Source organism: Lampetra planeri, chromosome 24 (assembly GCF_965212315.1).
Source record: "Lampetra planeri chromosome 24, kcLamPlan1.2.h2, whole genome shotgun sequence".
Classification (NCBI taxonomy): domain Eukaryota; kingdom Metazoa; phylum Chordata; class Hyperoartia; order Petromyzontiformes; family Petromyzontidae; genus Lampetra; species Lampetra planeri.
The window spans coordinates 1,964,099-1,987,001 of NC_136130.1; the positions used below are offsets into that span (position 1 = coordinate 1,964,099).

At 49.1% G+C, this 22,903-nt stretch overlaps 1 protein-coding gene across 8 annotated transcripts in view; it reads right to left on the minus strand.

Moving 5' to 3' along the window:
* Positions 1–8,674: 8,674 nt before the first annotated feature.
* LOC144726652 (microtubule-associated serine/threonine-protein kinase 1-like) overlaps positions 8,675–22,903 on the minus strand; it is a 287,826-nt gene continuing 273,597 nt past the window's right edge. For all 8 annotated transcript variants that reach the window (XM_078605400.1, XM_078605399.1, XM_078605398.1 and 5 more), the window contains 5 exons: positions 22,469–22,591; positions 20,943–21,079; positions 20,322–20,509; positions 18,838–19,202; positions 8,675–18,323 (listed from right to left, as the gene is read on the minus strand). In XM_078605400.1, the coding sequence (XP_078461526.1) occupies positions 16,371–18,323; positions 18,838–19,202; positions 20,322–20,509; positions 20,943–21,079; positions 22,469–22,591 (2,766 nt within the window). In that variant the 3' untranslated portion in view covers positions 8,675–16,370. The remainder of the gene's footprint in view (positions 18,324–18,837; positions 19,203–20,321; positions 20,510–20,942; positions 21,080–22,468; positions 22,592–22,903) is intronic.

A 22,903-nucleotide genomic window follows, 5' to 3' on the forward strand; every position in this document is an offset into this window, starting at 1 on the left:
CTACCGCCGTCTGCCGCTCTCCCCGACGCCGCGCATCGACGACAGGCTGGCGAGGCGACGTCTCCGGCTGCGGACGAGGGGTGGCGTCGGGTGGCGGAGCAGATAGAGTCGCTCCGTGCGATCCTGCTAAATCTTGCAACGGCGGTCGCGTCATCAGCGGCCCTCGGTCGGGCGCGTCGAACTCACCAAAGGGCCGATGACCAAGATCTTCAACGGGAAACGCCGTCCGCCATTACTCCTGCTGCCACGGGGCCGCCGAACGCCATCTTGGGCGGAGATGCTGCCACGCGGCCGCCGGACGCCATCTTGACGGAGCCACGTACTGCGCGGGTAGCGGGATCTGACACGCCCGAGGCCTCGGAAATTTACCGCGGCCATCGCCTTCCTCAAATTAAAGAATTTGTCGCCGTGGGCGACTGGAGCGTGTTCATGTGGCGTTTCGAGTCGTTGGACGGAGGCAGAAGCGCTGGAGGCTCTGTCCACGCTATTGGACGACGTCTCCTTGGCAGTCTTCCGCTCCATCCTGGCGAGTAAGAAAAAGACGCTGCGTGACGCTTTCGCGGAAATGGCAGAGTTCTACAAGCCGCTGACGGCGGCTACCAGGAAATTCATGCAGCGGCGTCGAGGAGCGGATGGATCGCCCTTGGCCTACCGAGGGGCGCTGTTGGCGCTTGCCATGGCCGCCTACCCCGGTTCGTCAGCCGATCTCCTGGATCCTCTCATCCTTTCTAGAATTATTGAGTTGTCCCAGGAACTTAACATATCATTACCGGTGTGCTGCCACGAACCGCTAACGTCTCGATGGGCGGCGCGCTGTTTGGACGCCAAGTTCAACCTCAAACGCTGGGACCAGATGGCTGCATGGACGGGAGATCCTGGGATAGACGGGCCACCGTTGGGATGGGCCCCACGTCATGTCGTCCATGGCTCCAACGACTCCAGCGACGACAAGGTGATGGCAGCCGTTCCTCGCTAGGTCCCGAAACGCCGGCCGCGCGACCAGCGTGACGGGGCCGGACGTCCACGAGCAGGGACTGGGGCGGCCGACCTCTGGGCGGCGACGGCCACATGTTTTAAGTGTGGCCGACGAGGCCATTTCGCCCGGGATTGCTGCTGCCGACTTCAACCTCCTCAGCTCCCGTCGGGCCGACTTCCATCTCCTCCATCGGACGCGGATCCACGGCACCCTCGGGCAAGTCAGCACATATCGGACACCCGGCAGGTCTTGACACATCACTCATCCACTCGCACCCATGTTTGCACTCCTGAAGGGAATTGTGGGTCACCTGGGTCGATGCCACACTCGGTTACACAATGGAAGAAATTGGCTCGAAGGGTGGTGGCAGCCGCGTCGGGGTCCTCGACGGTACGGGGTACTATCGATGGGATCGTATTTTGGTGGACACCGGCGCGTCTGCAACCATCATTTCCGATGTTATTTTTCATCTCCTGTCCATTCCTACGTCGCGGATCCGACCGGCTAATGATGCATGTGTAGTGTTGTACAGACGGACTCTTCAACGTCTTTTGTAGCACACACTTTTATTAACACGATCCCTATGCACTGAGGGATATACGGTCCCCTCACCCGTTACACTCAGAACATACAAGCCCCTGTACCCTACAGGCTACTCAATATCCCGCTCTTTCAGTGTCCTCTGACTGGATCTAGGGAGATGTCTCCCGACCACTGGTTACACTGAACCCTAGCCGTGATAAGGGCTGGAGGGCTTGGTCCAGGGTCCTAAGCTTCTTCCGCTGTCTTGGGTCTTCGTGTGGTTCAACTCCCCGAGAGCTCTGAGCGCTCTGGCTTTATACTTGCTCGTGGCCGGGTTGTCCAATCCCCGGCCACCTTGTGGAACCCTGTGATTGGTCGTTCCCAATATGCTTTTCGATCCCAATTCACCCTATCTGACCCTGACCATTTGGTCGCGCGGGAAAACCTTGTTTACGGTCAGCTCTCACAGCTTGTGAGACCCTGACCGTTAGTTTGAGCGGGAAAACCTTGTTAACGATTTGCTCTCCGAGTTTGTGAATATCGAGTGGGTAACTCTACTACACATGCGTTGCTGCGAATGGGGGTAGCATGGGTATTTTGGGGCGAGTAAATGTGCGCATTGCTATAGGGAATATCACCGCGGTGGGACCAGTTTTGATCTCGCGTTCATTGGCCGTCCCATGCTTATTGGGCACCGATTTCCTTCGTCGGATGCCCGTTAAAATACTCGTCGATCAAGGTTGCTTGGAAATGCCAGGGGGCCGTAGAATGTCCTTCCTGCCGTCGCTGCTGGGCCGTTTGCCCCCAGGAAACGCTGTTAACGCGATTGTTGCTGTCACGGTAGAAGTACCATCAGGCTCACAAATGCTTATTCCACTGCGTTACCGAAAGCGGTTGGAAGCCGCGGACGATGCGACCGGTGTGTTTTTGTCCCCGTCGAACTCTGTGGCAAAATCCTTTTCTCTAGTGGCGGCTCAAACTATCGTTCGGCCTGGTCAGGCCCCATTTATACAAGTGTTAAATGGGGGCCCGGACCAGGTCGTCGTCCCGGCTGGCTCGGTGTTGGCTCACGCCACTACTGATTTCACCAGCTTTGAGAGTGACCAACCCACAAAAATGGCCGCTGGCTTGCCTTGTCGGCCATGCAGCGGAGCGCCTTGCATTCACTATTGTCGGAGTACGCTGACGTTTTCAGTAAAAACATTTTGGATTTGGGCCATACCTCGCTCCTGTCGCACCATATCGACACCGGTGCGGCGGGACCAATTTGTATACACCCGCATCGCATGAGCCCTGCAAAAAGGGAACACGTGCGTGCCGCGGTGGACGACATGTTGGTGGCCGATATAATTTCGCCGTCCAACAGTCCTTGGGGCGCGCCGGTCGTGTTGGTTAAAAAGAAGTATAGCGGAACGAGGTTTTGTGTAGACTTCCGCCGATTGAATAAGATATCCGTGGCAGACGCATACCCCTTGCTACGGATGGACGCTTTGTCGGGGCAAATTTCTTCTCTACCCTCGACCTATCATCTGGGTTTTGGCAGCTCCCCCTCGATGACGCGTCCAGACCGAAAACAGCGTTCCGCACGCCGCAGGGCCTCTTTGAGTTTAACCGCCTACCTATGGGCTTGAATGCAGCACCGGCGATGTTCCAACGCCTGATGGAACTGGTGCTAGCGGGGCTGCAGTGGGAAATGTGCACCTTCGAAGAACACCTCCAACGACTGGAGACTGTCTTTCAGAGGATGCGGTCGGCTGACCTTAAATTTAAACCAAAGAAGTGCCACCTTTTGCAACGATCTGTCCGCTACCTGGGACACATCATCAGCTCTGACGGTGTGTCCACGGACCCTCAGAAAACGTCGTGTGTCCGAGAGTGGCCCACGCCCACTTCAGTGGGCGACGTATGGCGGTTTATAGGGTTCGCATCCTACTATCGACAATTTGTTAAGAATTTCGCGACACTGGCTAAGCCGCTGCATGTTCTGACAGGGAAGAATTAGAGATTTAAATGGGGCCCGGAAGAGGAGCATTCTTTTCAATCTCTCCGGGATCGCCTGGCCACCGCTCCGATATTCGACTACCCAGACTTTTCCCAGCCGTTCATCCTTGACACGGATGCTAGCGACATCGGCATAGGGGCCGTTTTGTCGCAACGGAAAGACGGGGTCAAGCGAGTGGTGGCATACGGCAGCAGGGGTCTGTCTCCTGCCGAGACGCGCTATTGCGTGACGCGACGGAAATTGCTGGCAATCGTCCATTTTGTTCACCAGTACCGGCCGTACCTGTATGGAAAGAAATTCCTCGTGCGCACTGACCATGCTGCCTTGCAATATTCTTTGAAATTGGAACAACCGTCCGGTCAATTGGCTCGGTGGTTAGAATCGCTGCAGGAGTTTTCCTTCAATATCACGTACCGCAAGGGTACTCGCCATGGCAACGCGGACGCTCTCTCTAGGGTGCCCGCGACTCCTCCCTGTGCCTGTCTGACAAGTACGCACTGCTGTGCGGCGCTGCCTACCCCGCCCTGTCCGGTCATGGGGCGATGTCAAAGGATGAAGGCCAGGATGTACCCGTTGGCGCCGACAATACGCTGCATTTGCCGCACTCGGTGTGGCTACGCGAGCAAGATGCTGATGCCTCTTTGGCTCCACTGCGGGAATTGGTCAGGAAACCGAGATCTCATTTGGCAGGATGGAAATGGCAGTTGTTTCGGGGCCAGGCGGGATTACTCACATGTACGGATGGGGTGTCGGACCATTCACGCCTGGTTGTGCCGACGTCCCTTCGCCACGATCTGATCCGCGCGCTGCACGCCGACAAGCTGATGCACCTTGGCGTGCAGAAAATATTGGCCGCGATGCAGCAGGATTTCTTTTGGCCAGGCATGACAGCGGATGTCACTAACTTTATCCGGTCATGCCATGATTGTGCGAAGCGGAAACCGCCACGTCAAAATTATGTCCCGCCCCTACGATCGACTGAGGTGTCCCGTATTAATGAGCTGGTTGCTCTGGATATCCTGGGCCTGTTCCCTCCATCGGCTAGGGAAAATAAATACCTTTTGGTCGGGGTCGAATACTTTTCTCGCTGGCCTATGGCCTGGCCTCTACCTGACCAAACGGCCTCATCCATCACCGAGGCTTTCTTGAATGGGTACGTCATGGATAAGGGAGCACCTGAAGGGCTACTCACGGATCAAGGACGTAACTTCTCCTCTAAATTGCTCAAAGACGTGTGCTCTGCTTTGGGTACAAAGAAAATCCGCACTTCCCCTTACCATCCGCAAATGGATGGGATGGTGGAACGATTTAACCGCACCCTTTCGGCCATGCTTTGTCACACGGTGAGTGAAAAACAAACCGATTGGGACTTGCACATACCGGGAGTCCTGGCGGCATACCACATGGTTCCGCACGCGTCCACAGGATATTCGCCATTTTTCCTGATGTATGGCCGTGAGAATGTACCCCTGATTGATGTGCAACTTGGTGCAGCAGGGAAACAACCGTCCCCTTCCTTGCCTGACCACGTGGGACTCGCTTAAACGGGTTACGGAGGCACGAGAGGCCGCCAGATGTGCGACGGCCCGTACGCAGGCAAGGAATGAGAGGTATGCGTGTCGATCGCGAACTGACATGCCTTGGTCGGTGGGCGATATGGCATGGCTACATTGCCCTCAGGTGTCAGTGGGTACGTCCCCTAAACTGCACAGGCCTTGGCGGGGGCCTGTGAGGCTGGTGGACATTCGGAATCCCCAGAGTGTTCGCATCCAGTACGGCCAACGTCGTTGGTATGTTCATTCGTCGCGGCTCAAGCCCTATGTTGACCCGCGTGCTGGCCCTTCATCCCCACTTGTTGACCTGCCGAGGTCTGGCGTGCCGATTGTGCCACTTGCCTCGCCGATTGCTCCTCAGCGGGGCTGTGTTCTACCCCCTGTAGACGCACAGGTTTTGAAGGACGACGAGACCCCGGACGTTCCACCTCCAACGGGGCCTATCCCAGACACAACGGAAACCGAAAATGCTTCTTCTTCTCCACTGCAACCACCTCCCACTGAACAGTCGGCGAGACAACCACGCGCGAGGGGAGGAGAGGGTCCGGCGTCACGTACGCGGTCGAAGTCTCTTCCATTTCGCTAATACTTTTGTCCTTGCGGTCTGTCGCCCTGGTGTTACTGTGCTACAGGGGCGCCCTAATGTATGTCGGTTGTTTAATGTTTTAATTCCTCTGCGCGTTGGCGCCTACTCCCCATACCTTGTTAATGCGTCATGGACGCCCTAAGATGTTATTCAAAGGGATTCGGGCTGTCACTCTTTTCCCAGCCGAGACGGCTGACTTTTACACGGGAGGGTGGGGGGGGTGATGTAATGTGAGGATATATCCGGGTTGCTGATGAATCACACCTCGTTACGATGATTGGCTCTACCGGTCCTGGCCCATAGCCAATGGGGGGAAGTCTAGGGGCGTGGCCCTGACGTAATGGGAAGGTGACATCTGTAAGTAGAGAATTGGATCTGCTGGCTTTAGCCACAGTCAATGGGGGGACGAGTCAGGGGCGCGGTCCTGGGAACGTACGATGGAGTCTAGAAGATTCCATAAAGGTTCACCAGGATTGGTGGAATGGTACCACGTGACCCGGGCATTAAAAGGGGTGGAGACGGACAACACGTGGTCAGATCTGGAACGGAGGGTGAGGCCACGCTGGAGCGGGGTCCAGGCTGCCACGTGGCCGCGCGTGTCTCTCTCCCTCTCACGCTGTCTGTCAGCAGCGTGAAGGAGTAAGATAGGAGTCTTGTGAACGAAAGACAAATAAAGACCGGATTCCAGAAGTCGCTTCCACGACCTTTATTACACCTGGTAAAATAAAAAAGTGAATAGAATGTTTAAACGTTGAACAAATGAACCAGCAAACGACTTTCGACCCACGAGCGATAACAGCTGTCTGCTATGTAATGCGTTGTGCAATTTCACTGTTCTGACAAAATCCCTCTCTGGTAAATATTGACAAAAAACCATGGCTGCCAGTTTAATTAGTGTCAGTTAAACTTTTTCACACCGGTGTTAAAATGTGAATCTCCTCATGCTGTATAAATATTACATTAATATCCAACACCCGCAAAAGGTATATACTGTAACATCATAAGCCAGGACCTATCCAATACTGGTTGATTGAACCCTCACGTAGACACCAATCCTCGCTCCATCATCACGGTGGCTAAGAGATGTTAACAACCTCGCCTGGTATACAGGAGGTCAAGGATTCGATCCAAACCCTGACGCCTGCTGTATATTTGAAGTTTGCGTGTCTCTCTCCCTCATCGTCATCATCACGGTGGCTAAGAGATGTTAACTACCTCGCCTGGTACACAGAAGGTCGAGGATTCGGTCCCAACCCTGACGCCTGCTGTATATTTGGAGTTTGCATGTCTCTCCCCGTGGTCGCGTGGATTTTTCTCCAGGTCCTCCGGTTTTTCTTTCCACATTTAGAATCAACATCACGCGTTGGGGATGAGGCTGCTATGCATTTCCACGCAATGGTAAGCCACTTCGTTGAGCTGTCACTTGTGGCCAGATCGCTTCTGAAAAAGAGCTACAGTATATCTCCATCAGTGGGCATTACCTGTGTAATGTGAGCATATATCCGTGTTGTTGATGGATCACACCTCGTTACGATGATTGGCTCTACCGGTCCTGGCCCATAGCCAATGGGGGGACGTCTAGGGGCGTGGCCCTGACGTAATGGGAAGGTGACATCTGTAAGTAGAGGATTGGGTCTGCTGGCTTTAGCCACAGCCAATAGGGGGACGAGTCAGGGGCACGGTCCTGGGAACGTACGATGGAGTCTAGAAGATTCCATAGAAGTTAACCAGGATTGGTGGAAAGGTACCACGTGACCCGGGCATTAAAAGGGGTGGAGATGGACAACACGTGGTCAGATCTGGAACGAACGGAGGGTGAGGCCACGCTGGAGCGGGGTCCAGGCTGCCACGTGGCCGCGCGTGTCTCTCTCCCTCTCACGCTGTCTGTCAGAAGCGTGAAGGAGTAAGATAGGAGTGTTGTGAACGAAAGACAAATAAAGACCGGATTCCAGAAGTCGCTTCCACGACCTTTATTACACCTGGTAAAATAAAAAAGTGAATAGTTATAGTTTACGAGCTGATCGAATCGCTCTTCCTCTCCAACGAAGGTCGTCCTCTCACGCGTTTCCTCCTTCAGCTGCCACAATAACGTCTTCTATATACGTTTATGAAGCAGTTTTCATGATGGTGAGAGGAAAGATGTTTTTTGTGATATGCATGCGCTTCGAGTGGTGATTCAAACGGCAGTGAAAACCAATGTGGAAAGAGACGCAGACGGAGGCTGTGTGAATCGACAGTTGTAGCTGGTGTTAGGGAACCGAGTTAGGGATATATCTATATTTGGGCTCCGATTGGCTGGTGTGGTATTGATGTCCCTTTGGCCATATGCTTCTCCCCAAATATTAAATTATGTTTAAACATTGCTAGATATGAAAAATTACTCGCAAATTTACTAAATGCTTACCTGTCAACCCCGTATAACAGATCAATTCAGACCTTATTGGTTGCCCCATGCACTTATAAATCTCAACGTTCATCCTACAAAATAAATTATACAATGTCTGAAGGGATGTTAGTATGACCTTGTAAAGGCATGCAAGATCACCACACACAAATAAGGGAAAGAATATGCAGTGATCGGAAAACCAGGTAACATAACCATCATCTTTGTTTTTTTCGGTAAAGTCACGTAGGTATAAAATAAATCACGTTTCGGGCCCAACACAAGCGTCCATCATCACCTGCGTCCATCATCACCTTGGGTTGCGCCCGAAACGTGAATTATTTTATTTTATACCTACGTGACTTTACCGAAAAAAAGAGTGTATGGATTCCGGCAGTCACGAAAGCTTCACCTTGTCCTTTCTGTCTGCTCGCTAGCAACGATGAGGCTGAACGAATTCCTGTGCCGTAGTTCTTCTCCCAGCATTACAGCTTCACGCGGTCATCTTCATTTTTTTATGTTATAGCACGACGGGTAAAATAACACAGCTTTGCAAATCTGATCTATCATCACATGAGACTTGTGACACTAATAATCACACATCCGTGAAGCACGCGCGTACGACAAAACAAGGCAGTAGCAACGTGGCGGCAATATTTAGCAAAATGTTTTATTGCACAACTCAACAGCTGTTGTTGGTTCGCCATTCTGCATGACAAATGTCACGAAAAAAGAAGAGTGCATTAAACGCGTGACTGCCACAGCACAAACGACGACACCAGCACGTTTTAATTTAGAGGAACAAACAGCTCGCCTTCCGGCAGGCATGTAACGAGTCATCATATCAACATCGATTCTTGCACTCACAACGCACGCATCGGATTGTGCTCGCAAGAATCAATTGTTTCCGTGTGATTGCTTCATCGAAACCATGCAGTTCCATGGAAACGTTGTAGCCACAATAGATCATAGGATGCACGGCAATGGGCAAACAAGAATACGTTCACCTAAACCATGAGGGTGTTGGGCGAATCGATACATGCATACCTTCCAGACAATATTTTCCCAACAAGACAGCAGAATATATATACACACGCACATACCCTTGGCTAAGTAGACTTCTTGATCTTCCCTCTTCTACGTGCTCACAACAGCCACAACGCAATCAGGGTGCGATTACACAACCTGCCCCGTCTCTCACGGATTATTAGCCACTCGGTATAAACCTTAGGCTGTGCACACTGATGAGAAACCCACATGTGATAGAATTCCCATATTCGCCTCCTAAACCAAGAGCAAGGGGCTAACCGAGGCCCGTCATCACCGTAATCCCCACGGGGTCACAGTTATACGACCACCCACTTGGTGCCAAGTCAGCAGTGGCCGTTGCTTTGGGAACCCGGCCGTGCCATGAGAGCGTGGAATTTCCATCAGTTGCTCAAATCCAAGTGGAGATGAGCACCGCTTAAGCCTGAAAAGAGCACGGGTGAATTTTACTTAACTTTTAACCTGCACAGATCAGCGCCCATTTGGATTTATTATATGCATTACATTCAAAAGGGCCCAACCCAGGCCAGCACATGCATACAGCCGCACTTCCTACATCCAATGCAGGACACATGCACCGATCCACACGTGGTCACTTAAACGAGAGTTGCACAGAGACTCACTTCAACAACAAAACACGTTCACAGAGAACTTGACACAGTGACTTCTCTCCGTGACTGCAATGTACGAGCAAATGCCGGATTAAACGTGGGGAATATTGAAATAGGATTTCTTATTCTTCAGAAACCATTATTTCCTTCACTCTTCTCCCATTAATCCGAGTGTCGGTCTGCTTTGGGCTTCGGTGTTGTGAATGAAGTGCCTGTTTGGGGACCGTTAGAACAAAACTACTGACACAACAATAAAACAGTACAGCGAGCAGCTGAAATGGACAAACGCTTGACCCCAGCCCATTACAAAACTCCACGTACGTTAAATAATATATTTAACAAACGCTAAACATAAAGAACAGGCTTTTAATGGTTATATTTATCATAATTATATCCTGTTTATTATCCAAGTAATAGACCATTGATACAGTCTCAATCTGAAGCAAACTGCAAGAACTGGCTACGGAAGGAATTTTGAATGAACATTTAAAGCTATTTACATTTGAATTTTAGACGGGAGACTGGCACACAATGATCAACTCTTGCAAATTATATCACGGGATATTTATAATCAACATAAAAACAGATGCGTGCTTTGGTAACAATGCCCTGTCAGAAGTCAGCAGGAATCGGACCATAGATTCCATGTTAAACTGGCTCATTGGCAGACACAAGAGACTAAGGCCAGTCGCCCCTCTAATCCACCAGCGGTTAGGCAATGGGGAACCGGTCGAGGCTATCACGGGAAGTGTTGAGCTGTAATGGAAAAACGATCTGGACGGAGAACATTCCCTTGTTATGGATTGGAACTCAATGTTGCGTGTGAATGAAAAAAACGCATGTTGCAAAATTGAAACGTTAGAAATTGATAAAAGTTACGCTGAGGAAATTACAAATAGTGTTACATTGACCTGCGTGTTAAGGGACTGGTAATATACGATTGTTATGGATTCTAACGACATGTTAAGTGATTGGAAATACATTTGCGTATGGAATACGCAATGCGTGTCAAAAAATAGTTGCAATTTATATAGAAAAACTTGACAATTCTGCGAATTGGTTACGTACACACATGGTCACATACACATATTTTTGAAGAATCGAGAAATCTGCCTGGGAAAGTTCATTGTGAAATGGCTGCAAATTAAGTTTATGAATAATTATATGTATATTTAGTTTTTACATTTATATACTATGTAGGTAAAAAAGCGCGCTTGCACGCTTCGGCATAGAATGGAGACCGGGTATCTATCTAAGCTGTAGGCCCGAATCAAGCGCAATTTGCTGTTACACACTCGCATATATACATTATACATAGACCAAGAAAATGCGTATATATGTGTGCTTTGGAGCACTCATAGGGGGCACTGTTAGACAAAAAGATTACCTTCTGCATCCGATGTCACTCACTGGCCACCATTCACTTTCATACAGATCTACACGTGTAAAGTTTAAGGTAAAAATTATATGTTCACAAGCTGAGGGAAATGCGTTCCACGCCCTGGATCATAGCATGCGAAAATCAAAACGTGTTTTCTTTGACCAAAAAAATTAAACAGATACGGCCAATCGGCCAGCATCATGTCTCTCAAATTCACGCAGCACATATCCACTGCAAAAAAATATCAACTACTGCACTAAGTCTACAACAAATAATACAACTATTCAAAACCGCAACTTATATCCATGAAAAAAGTCCATCTCTTGGTAAACAAGCATTCAGTAAACAGTCAAATAAAAAAAAACATCTTTATACAAACACAAACTCCTCAGCGGGGACTGTAAACAACACACGGCGAAAAAATTAAAATTTACAGAACAATAAATGACTACGCGCTCTGCCCTGACGATACATTTGCGCAATTCCTTTTCTGCACAATAAAACTCATGAACGTCGGGTCGCACAACCAATGAAAACTAAAATGTATTGACACTTGGCAGTGCTAAAAGCATGTTGATTCTTAAACTGGGATGTTACAGATTATTGATCTAACGGCCCAACCTGCGATATTTACAATCGACCAAAACCAGCCACCATTAACCACAACTCTAACGAAGGTGTGAAAGTTGCACTGCCTAAAAAGAACATCTCTCAACTAATTCCCGCTTTTCTACAATAGTGTGAGGTGAACAATATCCAAATCTGTTAGATTTATCCTAAGAGGTTATAGAGATATACGTCCAATTTAAAACACGTACGGAATGTGATCCGTGTCGCGAACACAAGCCAGTTTGTGTTTTATTCCCTTGTAATAAAACTAACAAAAACCCTCATGTTAAGGTCACTGGATAACAGCACCAACGTAAGTTATTTCAATGTCACGTCAAATAAAATGACAAGCAGTTGCGTTAAAGGTTGTCTGACAAAAATAGCAATAGACCGACATCTAATTGAAGAGGTCCAGTGATCTATGTCCCCACTAGTGGGGAGTCGAGATCAAGTTTGACGCCCACAGACACCATCAGTCAGAGGGAGAAGTGGTGGCTGTGCCTGTCTGGGATGTGATGTGGCACAGATCGTTCAAGACCAGGTCCAGATCCCAAACCAGAAAAAGCACACTGAGAACTTGACCAAGTACAATTAGCCGTGTCTGCAAATGGAGGCTTGTAGTGGCACACTTTATATTTAAATACAGAAATATATCCTAAAAGACATACGGTGCATTTTAAACAGAGGAGGACATTTTAAATAACGGTGCTCTGCCAATCCACTGCTGGAGATGAAGGCCTTTCCACACTGTATACCCGAGGTAACTCTTGCAAATGAGACTATCCCAGTGTCTTGAGTTCTCGGCTAGTTAAACATAGAAACTTAAACAAATAAACTCAAGCTTGTATTCATCAAGGGGGATTGACCACACTTCACGCAGATTAGTGTAGGCTGGTAAAGAGAGGTTGCCAAGGATCAGGTCAGACATAACTCACCACTAATGTTAGCCAGTCGGGAATCTAATTTAGGTCGCCAGGATACGTAGCGGTGTGGGTTACCACTGCTCCATAACTCCATAAGGATCATGAATTGTAAGCGATGCTAGTAGGGGGATATAGGCAGCTCTCCGATTTTGCAATGCTCGTTATGAGCTGCCAATGCAGTTGAACGTCCGGAACACATTTGCGGCCATTTGTTCAAAAGAAGCAATGTGGACTAAACGTGCATGCCAAAAATGTCACCATACTAAATGCAGCATGGCCTCTAGAGGTATGCGCACTGCAGTATCAACAACCTCGACCACAGGTTATCAACCGCACTGGCACCACACCTCTTACAAGCATTTGCAACAATAACATCAAACACCTCTGCTAAATATTTACATTCATGAGAGACCCTGCTTCTGTCACGTACACACACACTATATTAATTGGTTCCATGAGTGTATTCTTGCTATATACACATGAACACACAGGGGAGGTAAAATTTTATTTTTCAGAATGGGATTCTAAGAGTATGTAAACACTTGCCATTCAAAGACAATGTTTTTGCAGTGGAAATAAATGACAAATTTGTGTTTTTTCCTGTTGAGAATTATCAACCACTTGGCCAACTGCCCTTCACGATCAAAATTTTCCAAAGGGAAATGTGCAAAGTGTGCACAGTAAAATGGACTCGGACTGGAATCGTACTTATACAAGTCACCAGAAAGCCGTGAACAATTGTCAAAGTTGCTTTATACAGACGTTATAAACATGAACCAGCAAAAACACAGTGGGGCTTTAAAATTGAGGCTTTATAATCTAAATAACTTTTTGGTTTGTGAATTTGGCAAATGACGTCCAAATAATATCAGAACATTTATTTGCTGTTGGCAGATGGGCAATCTAAGTCAAAATGCTGCACTGACACCTGTGCAACACAATGACATCACTATTAATTTTCTCATTGTTACCCGACTTCACTGCAGTGTAATATGTAAATGCATGGCTTGTAAGTGGCTTTACAAGAATCCAGGATAACATTTGATCATTATGCCTTTTGCAGCATCTAATTCTCAAAAGTGAGCCCAATCTGTGTGTATTTTCCCAGTTAATGAGATGGACTATCATGTAGTTTATCATTATCTATGCTTATCCACATGAGTTCGCTTTCCCCAAACTATCGGAAAGCCATAACATGCAGAGCGCATGAAAATTAAATCGATTCCTCTGCCACAGTCATAGCCTCATGTAAGGAAACATGTATTTCTTTTGCATGCACTTGTAGTGTGTAAATGGGCTCAACACGCATACATGCTCCGACTCGCACAAATACACAGAGGTACACAACAGACCTTACAGACTTTCGAGGCAAGTTCATACGAACGGCAGTTGCCCTCCAAGGGTGCAGCGCACCGCGATCCCTGGCAGACACCAGCAGAAAAGGAATCTGAAAGCTGGCGTATTCTGCTCAATTATATTGCCCTTTAATGTAATTAACTTTTGTAACCAGCCACACCAAGTAAACCGTGAAGATATGATGCTTTTTTTTCTTTGATAAAAATAATAATAACACAAAATGGAAAGCATTTACTGATTGCGAAGTAAATAAAAACCATAAAATATTATTGAACGTGGCCACGCATATCACGACACTGGAATGCGCACTTTCTTCATTCGCAGTGTAAAGCAGAATCCCAAGCGGCACAACCTAGTTTCCATGTCACAATATGTCATCGATAAATTACATTTGCAATCTGGGCTTAATTTTAAAGCAGCAGGTGGCTTAATTGAAATTCACCAAATTCCTGGCCAGATCACGGTAAAATGTATTTTATTTCGTTTTTCACACTGATATGTTGCACCACACTGTGCTTTCAGCCATACAGTGCCATTCTGCTGCGATTCTCTTGCATCTCGCAGATCTTTCCTTCCTGCTCTGTTCAGGAATGGGAGAAAAAAAACTCTCCACTGCAAACACAGACCATTTGTGTCCTCGTGTTCTGAGACCGTGTGCAAAATGTGTGTGATAAAAAAACCGGCCCATGTGAATGTTTCACCAAATTACATTGAATACGAATTATAATATATTCCAATTGTCCATTTATTCTCCAGGCCAGGCCTTTATTGTATGATAAAGATTCTTCCATACTCTTTGGGGATCTCCACTGTCATTATGGCCAGACCAGTGGTGACATACCCACATCTGATTCACCGGATGCCAGCAATCCCATAGCCAACAGTAACCGTAAACCGAGTGATGGTGAGCTCACTAAACTTCCAACAGTTAAATGAAAATAATGGTCCACTCACAAATATATTGAAACATCACACATGCCTGGAGTATGCATGTACACTGGGATGATAATGAAAGGAGTGAGATCTCAGAATACTGTGAGACAAAGTTTGCATTTACAGCTGGATTTTTTTTTACCTCTGGCTTTCTTGTTATCCAAGAAGCAGTTTTTTTCTTTTTAGAAACCAACTATACGGAAACCAATATTCGTCTGCAAGCAATGGAGCAGACTTAAAATGTGTTACCTGTATCCCCATGATCGGATTTCTCTTATATTCCTAAATATTTATCCAGGCCTCAACCAAATTGGTCAAATTGGGATCCATTTGTGTTTGGTCCCCACACAGTCTGCAGGAGGAACGTTTTTTTTTTTTAAACATTCTTCCAGTCGCAAAGCCAGACAGTGTGCAGTGTCCGAGGTGTGGTGAAACTTACTTAAACGAGCCGGACAATGTTCTGACTGGAGCCGTTTGACTTGCGTATGCACCGCAAAGAAAACTAAGACAATATTTCTGAACGTGACACCATTCTCAGAACCTACGATTTCACTGCAGAGCCAAGCACACAGCTGCTGGGGCCAAAATGAGCACTACCTATTCTATAATTCGTTGGCTTCACTTACAAAGCTCAACACTGCCAAATGCCAAGTAATGCATAAATACTGTATACTATTTACATACACATACATACAGCTTTCAAGTATTTCAGTGTAAAAAGAATAACACTCAACCTAAAGAGACAAGCAATGTGAGCAATACGTGCAGCCACACTGCAAAGCGGACTAACATGTTTTATGTACAACGGCACAGCCAACAGCACCGACACCACCACAGGCAAAAGCGGATAACTTGAGACAAACTGCTAACTACAAGATGGACCAACAGACTCGTCCGTTCAACCGCTACAACCCTCCCGATAAACGTGCACTACCGATGTCAAGTCACCGCAACCAGTGGAGCAAGCGGTGTACTGAGGGTTCCAATTTTTTCTCCCCTCTGCATTTCAATGCAATGGTGCTTGTATGTGTGTGTCACACCCAGCTAAATCTCCAAATTAATTAATTAAATATGTGGGTGACACCGATTACCCAACTGGCCTAGCAATTCAACACTAATTAAACAAAACTACGGGTTTGCAACACCTGCTTCAAGCGAATATCACAGGGAACAAGCTACCAGGGACGTGGGTTTAGGGGTCAGAGGTTAATGGGATCATGGTCCAACAGGGGTGAGGTTTTGCCTTGAGAGAATTGGGTCGTGGTCAGGGGCAGTTAGCACAGGGGAGAGCGGGGATGAATGTGTTTTTTTTCGACAAGGAATCCATAAACTAGCGGGACTCAGGATGAAGGGATGGTCAGCAAGAGCCACAATGACAGTGCTGAGGCAGGCGGGGTTTGTGGGAAACTAATTTCAGGGGAAACAATAAAAGTCAAACCGCAGCACGGCGTAGTAAACATGCTAATATCCCTTTATTTGCTTCTTTGTCTACACTAATTTCTTGCTGCTGCCCGGTGCTTTAGACTTTCCGTCCATCTCCTTGGGCTGGGGATCACTACTCATCCTTTCCTCCACCCTCAGTGTTGGTGGTGGTGGATGCTGCAATGGAGGCTGCGGTGGAGGCTGTGGTGGAAGCTGCGGTGGCAATGGTGGCACGAAGGCTGCGGCCTCTGCATCTGCTGGGAATGTTGTCGGCGCCCAGGAAAACGGACGCTTCCGCTCCGGCGCTGGGGAGCCGGGGCGCAGCACCCGCCGCTCCCTCTCCGACACCGCCACCACTGCCTTCGCCTCCCAGCTCGGCAAAGAAGACACGAGTGGCCTCAGCGCTGGGTTTCGTTCGCCCACTCCGGGTGCTGTGCGAGCGACCGCCTTGGCTGTTGCGCTATCTCCGGGCTCTGTGCCAAGCTCCCTGTCAGGCGCCGGTCTCCCCCCGGGGCCGACCTTTGACGACGACAGCAAAATCCTTTCAAGTGCGGATATGGCGTCGCTCGAACAGACTAGCGGGTGCCCGGCCAGCCCAGCGGTCGCCCTCGCCTCCGCGTGGAACTCGCCCTTGGCTTGCTGAGAGTCCCTCTTGTTGAGCGTCGAGACGGATGCCGAGCGCGTGAAACACTGGCCCAACATGGCTTTCGGCGGGTCCAGCAGGATCCCCTGCAGGTCCAAAATGACCTTCGACGCCATGGCATCCTCTGCCTTTCCCAACGACGTGGGGGCCACGCTGCTGCCCGCACTGATGGATGCTTCTGCCTGCCGCTTCGAGGGCCCTGGCTTGCCTGCTGACACCGCTGGCTCCTTGCTCATCGACGTCGATGCCTCCCTCGCTGTGGCTGCCGTTCCTAACCCAGCTACAGGTGCTGGCGATGATTTGACCATTCCCTCAACCAGGGAGCTGCTCCTCCGCTCAGCTGACCGCAGGATTCCAGGGCGATAGTTGGTGAGCGCCGAGTCTGTTTGGACACCCTGGTCCATCCGCGGCACCTGCTCTGGTTTTGAACCAACTTCGGATTTTGCTCCAGAGGGAGAGGTGTCTGGCAGCTTCTGCTGGACCAACTTATCTGCTGTTGCCCCCGCCACTACTGCTGCTGCTGCTCCTGTAGCTTCCACGGGAAGAACCACGGAATTGCCTTGTTCGAGATTTTTTATCACAGTTTGGCTTGACGTAGCGCTGTCGACACTCGCTTGATCGATATCGTTATACAACTCAATCTTTGGCACGGTCTCTTGCTGCGTTATGCGTTTGTCCGTATGTGTCCTCAGGTCTGGCCTGAGATCAACGTCTGGCTCCTTGTCCTGGCAGAGCCCCACGCGATCGCAGCTCTCCATCGCGCCCGCGGCCTTCCCCTCGGACACAGGCGAGGAGCGCTTTGGCATCGCCAGCTGTGCGGAGTCTTTAACCGGCGTCATCGCCGTTCCAGCCTCTTGGACTGCCCCCTTGGCGGCGCCCCCCGGGACGCAGCGCCCCGGCTCGCCACAGCCATGTCCGGCGGCATCGCAGCCATCCGCAGTTTTGTCCGAGTCGCCCGTGCTCTCGCCCTCCGTCTCCGAGTCGCTGCCCTCCTCGATGGCCTCGATCTCCTGCTTGGGCAGCTTGCTCTTGTCGGCCCTGGCTGACAGGCAGCCTTCGCGGTGGTGACGCTCGCGCTCCTCCCCGTCGTCGTGCTCCTGGCGGGACAGCTTGCGCAGGCAGCCGCGCTCGGGCCGCGACGCGTCCTCCTTGCGCAGGTCGCACGGGTCGGGCTTGCGACAAAGCGGCGTGTGCTGTGCCTGCCCTTGCTGTTGCTGTTGCTGCTGCAGCTGCTGTAACTGCTGCTGCTGCTGTTGCTTCTTGTCGGAATTGTAGACGGAGGCGAGACGCTCAGCCGACTGCACGCGCTTCAGCAGTGGGGATCGCGGGGGCTCGGCGCTCTTGGGACGCGTGGACTGGGAGGCATTCACAAATACCTGTGTGTGGAGGTGGGAAAGCAAAACAACAACACGTGGTATGTCTGTCAAGAGAGCAAGCTGGATTTTAACACAAGGCAAAGAAACATCCTTTCAAAGAACCTACATTCAGTAAACGCTCATGTCATATGTCATGGATGCTAATATGCGAATATGAAGCTTTGTTCATTGAATACATGGCAGTGCCATCACTGTAGTGCCATGATGACAAGATTCATCATAGTTTGATTGTCTTCTTTCTCATTAACAAATCTTTTCATTAATATAAAACAGCCGTGGATGATGCACGGCTGTTTTGAGATTTCCTTTATGCACATGGAGGACCACACCGCGTTCTACCAGGCCTAGCTAGAAGCCGCAGAACCACACCGGCGTTCGTCGCACCATACCCAGTGAACGGCACAGCAACCCGCACTTCTGCACATGCCGCCACACAGTCCACATCTCACTCGCTGCGCCCGTGCATGCGCGCGATCGATCGAACGATCGCTAGTTCGCTCACTCCATCTCTCACCTGCCGTATGACGGTGGGCGGCGACGAGTGCATCTTGCCCACGCCGGCGCCGGCCGCGAGCCCGGGATGGCAGAGCGCGGGCGACGGCGTGGGTGTGGGCGACTCGGAGCGTGAGGGCGGAGGGGACCCGGAGGCTCCGGTTCCGGCCGCCGTCCCCGTGGCACTGGAGCAAGGTCGCCCGGGGGACGGTGTCCGCGCCAGCGGCGACAGGGGGATGCTGCTGGCTGACTTGCGGCGCGGCGAGCGGTACGTGCGCTGCACTTTGGGCGCCAGCCCCTGCAGGGTGCTGGGTCGGATGTGTCCCGAGCCCGCGGGGGAGTTAGGGGTGCTGGAACACGGGGAGCTGCTCGGAGACGACGTACCTCCTGGTGATGGCAGATGGGTAAAGAGTGGGAGGGGGGAACGCGGGCACCCGTTAGGACTCTCAGCGGCAGAGTGTATGTATGTATGTAGAACTTCTTTTGCACCGTACGTAGCCAACCGTGCTAATCGGAGGTGCTAATGGGAGAGTGGGTGGGAGAGTGCAGCTCCCTACTGTGCTTTTCAGATGACAAAAAAACCCATCACAATAATTTCAGTTCTGCAATGAATTTGGCAAAATTTCTGCTCTGAAGATTAAAATACCGGTTTAACTGTCAAGCGACGATCATTCGCATTGTGGCACAGGGTGTAGTGCTGCTCGCTATTGTGAGGGAATTAGGTCACTTCAAGAGATTTCAGAGATAATTTAGTTATATCCGCTTCTGTGCGCCATTCTTTAATGTGAAGAGTTGTGCCGATAAGAGATCCATCCAATAGGATACTTAGTCTCATGACCCAACATCGATAGCCCAATGGAGATACAATTGCAGAAGACGCTATATACAAAATATTAAAATGGCTTTCATTTAAAAAAATATATCATCATAATTAATTGAAACAAAAGTTTACTTTTTATATAATATAGATACAAACACAAATTGGGGAAGGAACTTTTATGTGGTTTAGCATTTCTTCAATGAAAGACAAAATGAATCATATTTACCGTTTAAGGCAGACAGAAAGTGTGCGAGGACAAAATCCCAGCACAGGGTGGAGATGATTAAACGGGAATGTGAGTACCTCAATCTGACAAAGAAATATGAATGCAAGTGTGGCATTGAGTGTGAGAGGTTTAAGCATGGTAGACAGAGAATCTACTGTCATTGGTGAATAAAATAGGCAAAAAGCATGGTCGTTCAATCGCGGTAAATCGGTCAATCATTTGGTGAATTTGTTGGTGGTTTGGTCAAGGGTCAATTCAACAGTCTTTTGGTAACGGTGAATAAGTCATTAAACAGAGTGAATTAGCGGGCTGCTGCAACAGACTGAACGGGGTTGGTTGTGCAGTCAGGCTGAACGTGGTTGGTTGTGCAGTCAGGGTGAACGCGATTGGCTGCTCAGTCAGGGTGAACGCGGTTGTTAATTATCGAATTGAAGGAGGAACAAACGAAGGAGCGCCTCACCGGAGTGTGCCGAGTCTGGGGTGGAGCGGTAGCACTGCGGAGGCGAGCGTGGGGACAGGCTGTGCGTGGGCGAACCCGGCACGCTCTCGCTGGACGACAGCGAGCGGTTGAGGGACGACAGGCTGCGGCTCGTCTGCAGCAGCGTCACCTGGCGTGTCACCTTGCGAAACAGCGGCGTGCGCTTGCGACTGTGTGGTGCGGGGCAGTTGGGGGCGTAGAAGGCACAGGGGTACAAACGCAGTGAGCTGTTGGTGTTGACAGCTCAGGGTTTAGTGACGTTAAACAGAAACATACAATCAATTGGTTTGCACTTTTGTTGCTTTATACATTGGGAAATGCTTGACCATACTTCAGAAATTGTACGTGAAATAAAGATCATATTAACTGCATGTGAATGGGTCAGATTTGTGAACATCTTTTAGAAAATGACAGTTACACCATACAAGAATCCCTCAATTGGGCTATAGGTGTTTCATTGGTCACCTCAGACAGGTGACATTCGGAATATGCGGCGTTTTACAGTACGGGAAAACATATCCGGTGTCTTCCTGCCGCGAGCGAGGTTAACAAAATCATCTATTAATGTCCGCTGCTCCTTGAGCTCCACGACCGCTCTCTCACTTGTCGGTTCCCTCCTTCTTCTTGCTCTTCTTGCTGCGCCGAGCCATCCTGGACTTGTAGCTGCCGCGCCGTGCAGGCCCCACCTTGATAGACGTGTTCTCAAATGGTGTCGTCGCGATGGACACCTTGTAGCCGCTCTACAGCAGATGACGAGCAAAGCGCAAAAGGGCAACACACACACACACATAGGAGTGAGCCTTAACGAGCAAGTTGGCCAGGTGGCTTAGGAGTCAGACATTGGAGACAGCACTGCTGAGATCCAGGGTTTTAATCTGGGGCAGCCACCCGTGATTAAAATTTGTTGGAATGTAGTGAAAGTGATAAACTTAGCCTGATCACCTATGGCCGCAACAACAAAAAATCCGTCACGTCAAATTTGGTTCTGCACTTCATTTGGAGAACAAAATAGATAAGCAGACTGTACATCTCCTAAGTCTGTCTGTCAACATAAACAATAAAAGCATTTTTTAAACACAACCATCAGCTTTACAGTTGTGAGAGTGCATCATTTCAGCAGTATTGATTCAAATACAAGCAACAGAGGCTTGTTTTTTTATGTGGAGCGATATATGAAAGAGTCATATTTTCTGATTAACTCTTTATATTACTTACAGTCTCCACAATGACGGCAATGACATTTTCATTTGGCTTAAATTCAGGGAGAAGAATTAAAATATTTTATTTACTGTAATGCGACGATCATTTACTCTCTGTGGCGGGGTTGGTGGAAAATGCTGCCCCCTACTGCGTGAACCAGAGGTCACTTGAAGAGATCTCAGGTTTGGTTTGCACTGCTCTGCGAAAGATCCTCATGGATTCATCTCATGATGCCGAGAGTCCAGGTGGGATACCATGAGGGAAATAGACAAAAGAAAATTTTATTTTCATGTACACGATTTGACGCATGTATCGTAGGCAAAGTAAGATTCAATGACTCGTTACATAGATGGCTACATGATCTCGATTAAAATTTTATTCTTATTCCTATTACAAAAAGGCATGGAAGATTTAGATTTTTTTTATATTACCAGGTAAGGCCCACTGAGCTATAGAGCTCTTTTTCAGAAGATGCATAGCCACATATGATAGCTCAATGAAGTGGCTTATCATGTGGATATTTATAGCAGCCAAATACTCTAAACGCATGTTTCTAAATGTAGAGGGAAAAAACGAGGACCTGAAGAAAAATCCACGCAACCACGGGGAGAACATGCAAATTCCAAACATATGGACATATGTTTGGATCAAACCCACGACCTGGAAACCAGGCGAGGTAATTAACAACTCGCCACCGTGGCAATATTCTCCCGGCTTCCCTGCCACATGTGAAAAAATATGTCATCAAATCGGTGACCGAATACGATAATCGCCTCCCTCTCCAAAAACCAATGGCAAAATACTGATCAGCCCTTACAAGGCGCCCAGTCAATACACCACAAGTAGTTGCTTTACAAATGCCATATGAAAGAAAACATAGCAGGAGGCCAGCAGGAGCTGTGGGGAGGAGGAGGAAGTGGTGTCGTCACCTTCAGGATGAGTTCCACCACCTCTGTGTGCACCAGGCCGTGTACGGGCTCCCCGTTGACGTGCGTGATGAGGTCACCCGCGCGCAGTCCGGCCTCGTTGGCTGGGCTGCCCTCTTCCACGTTCTGCCACGGTCAAGAGAGCAGCAGCAGCCGCCGCAAAGAGCGAGCCACAAAATAAGTTACAAAAAGCAAACAAATTAGGAAAAAATTTGCATATACATGGATTATGCAACGCTTTCCAAAATCGGAAGTATTTAATGAGCAGGATGGAAGTGGATTGCAATTAGTCTTATTAGCTGGGTTTGTTTCCCAAGTTTTTATTCATTTGGCCGATTTTCAATCAGCTCCCTAGTTGCAAAAAAACTTTATTCTAAAGTTTTTTTCAATATTCGACGGACACCTGCCTCTGCTCGTCATTCCATCTTTGTCTCCGTT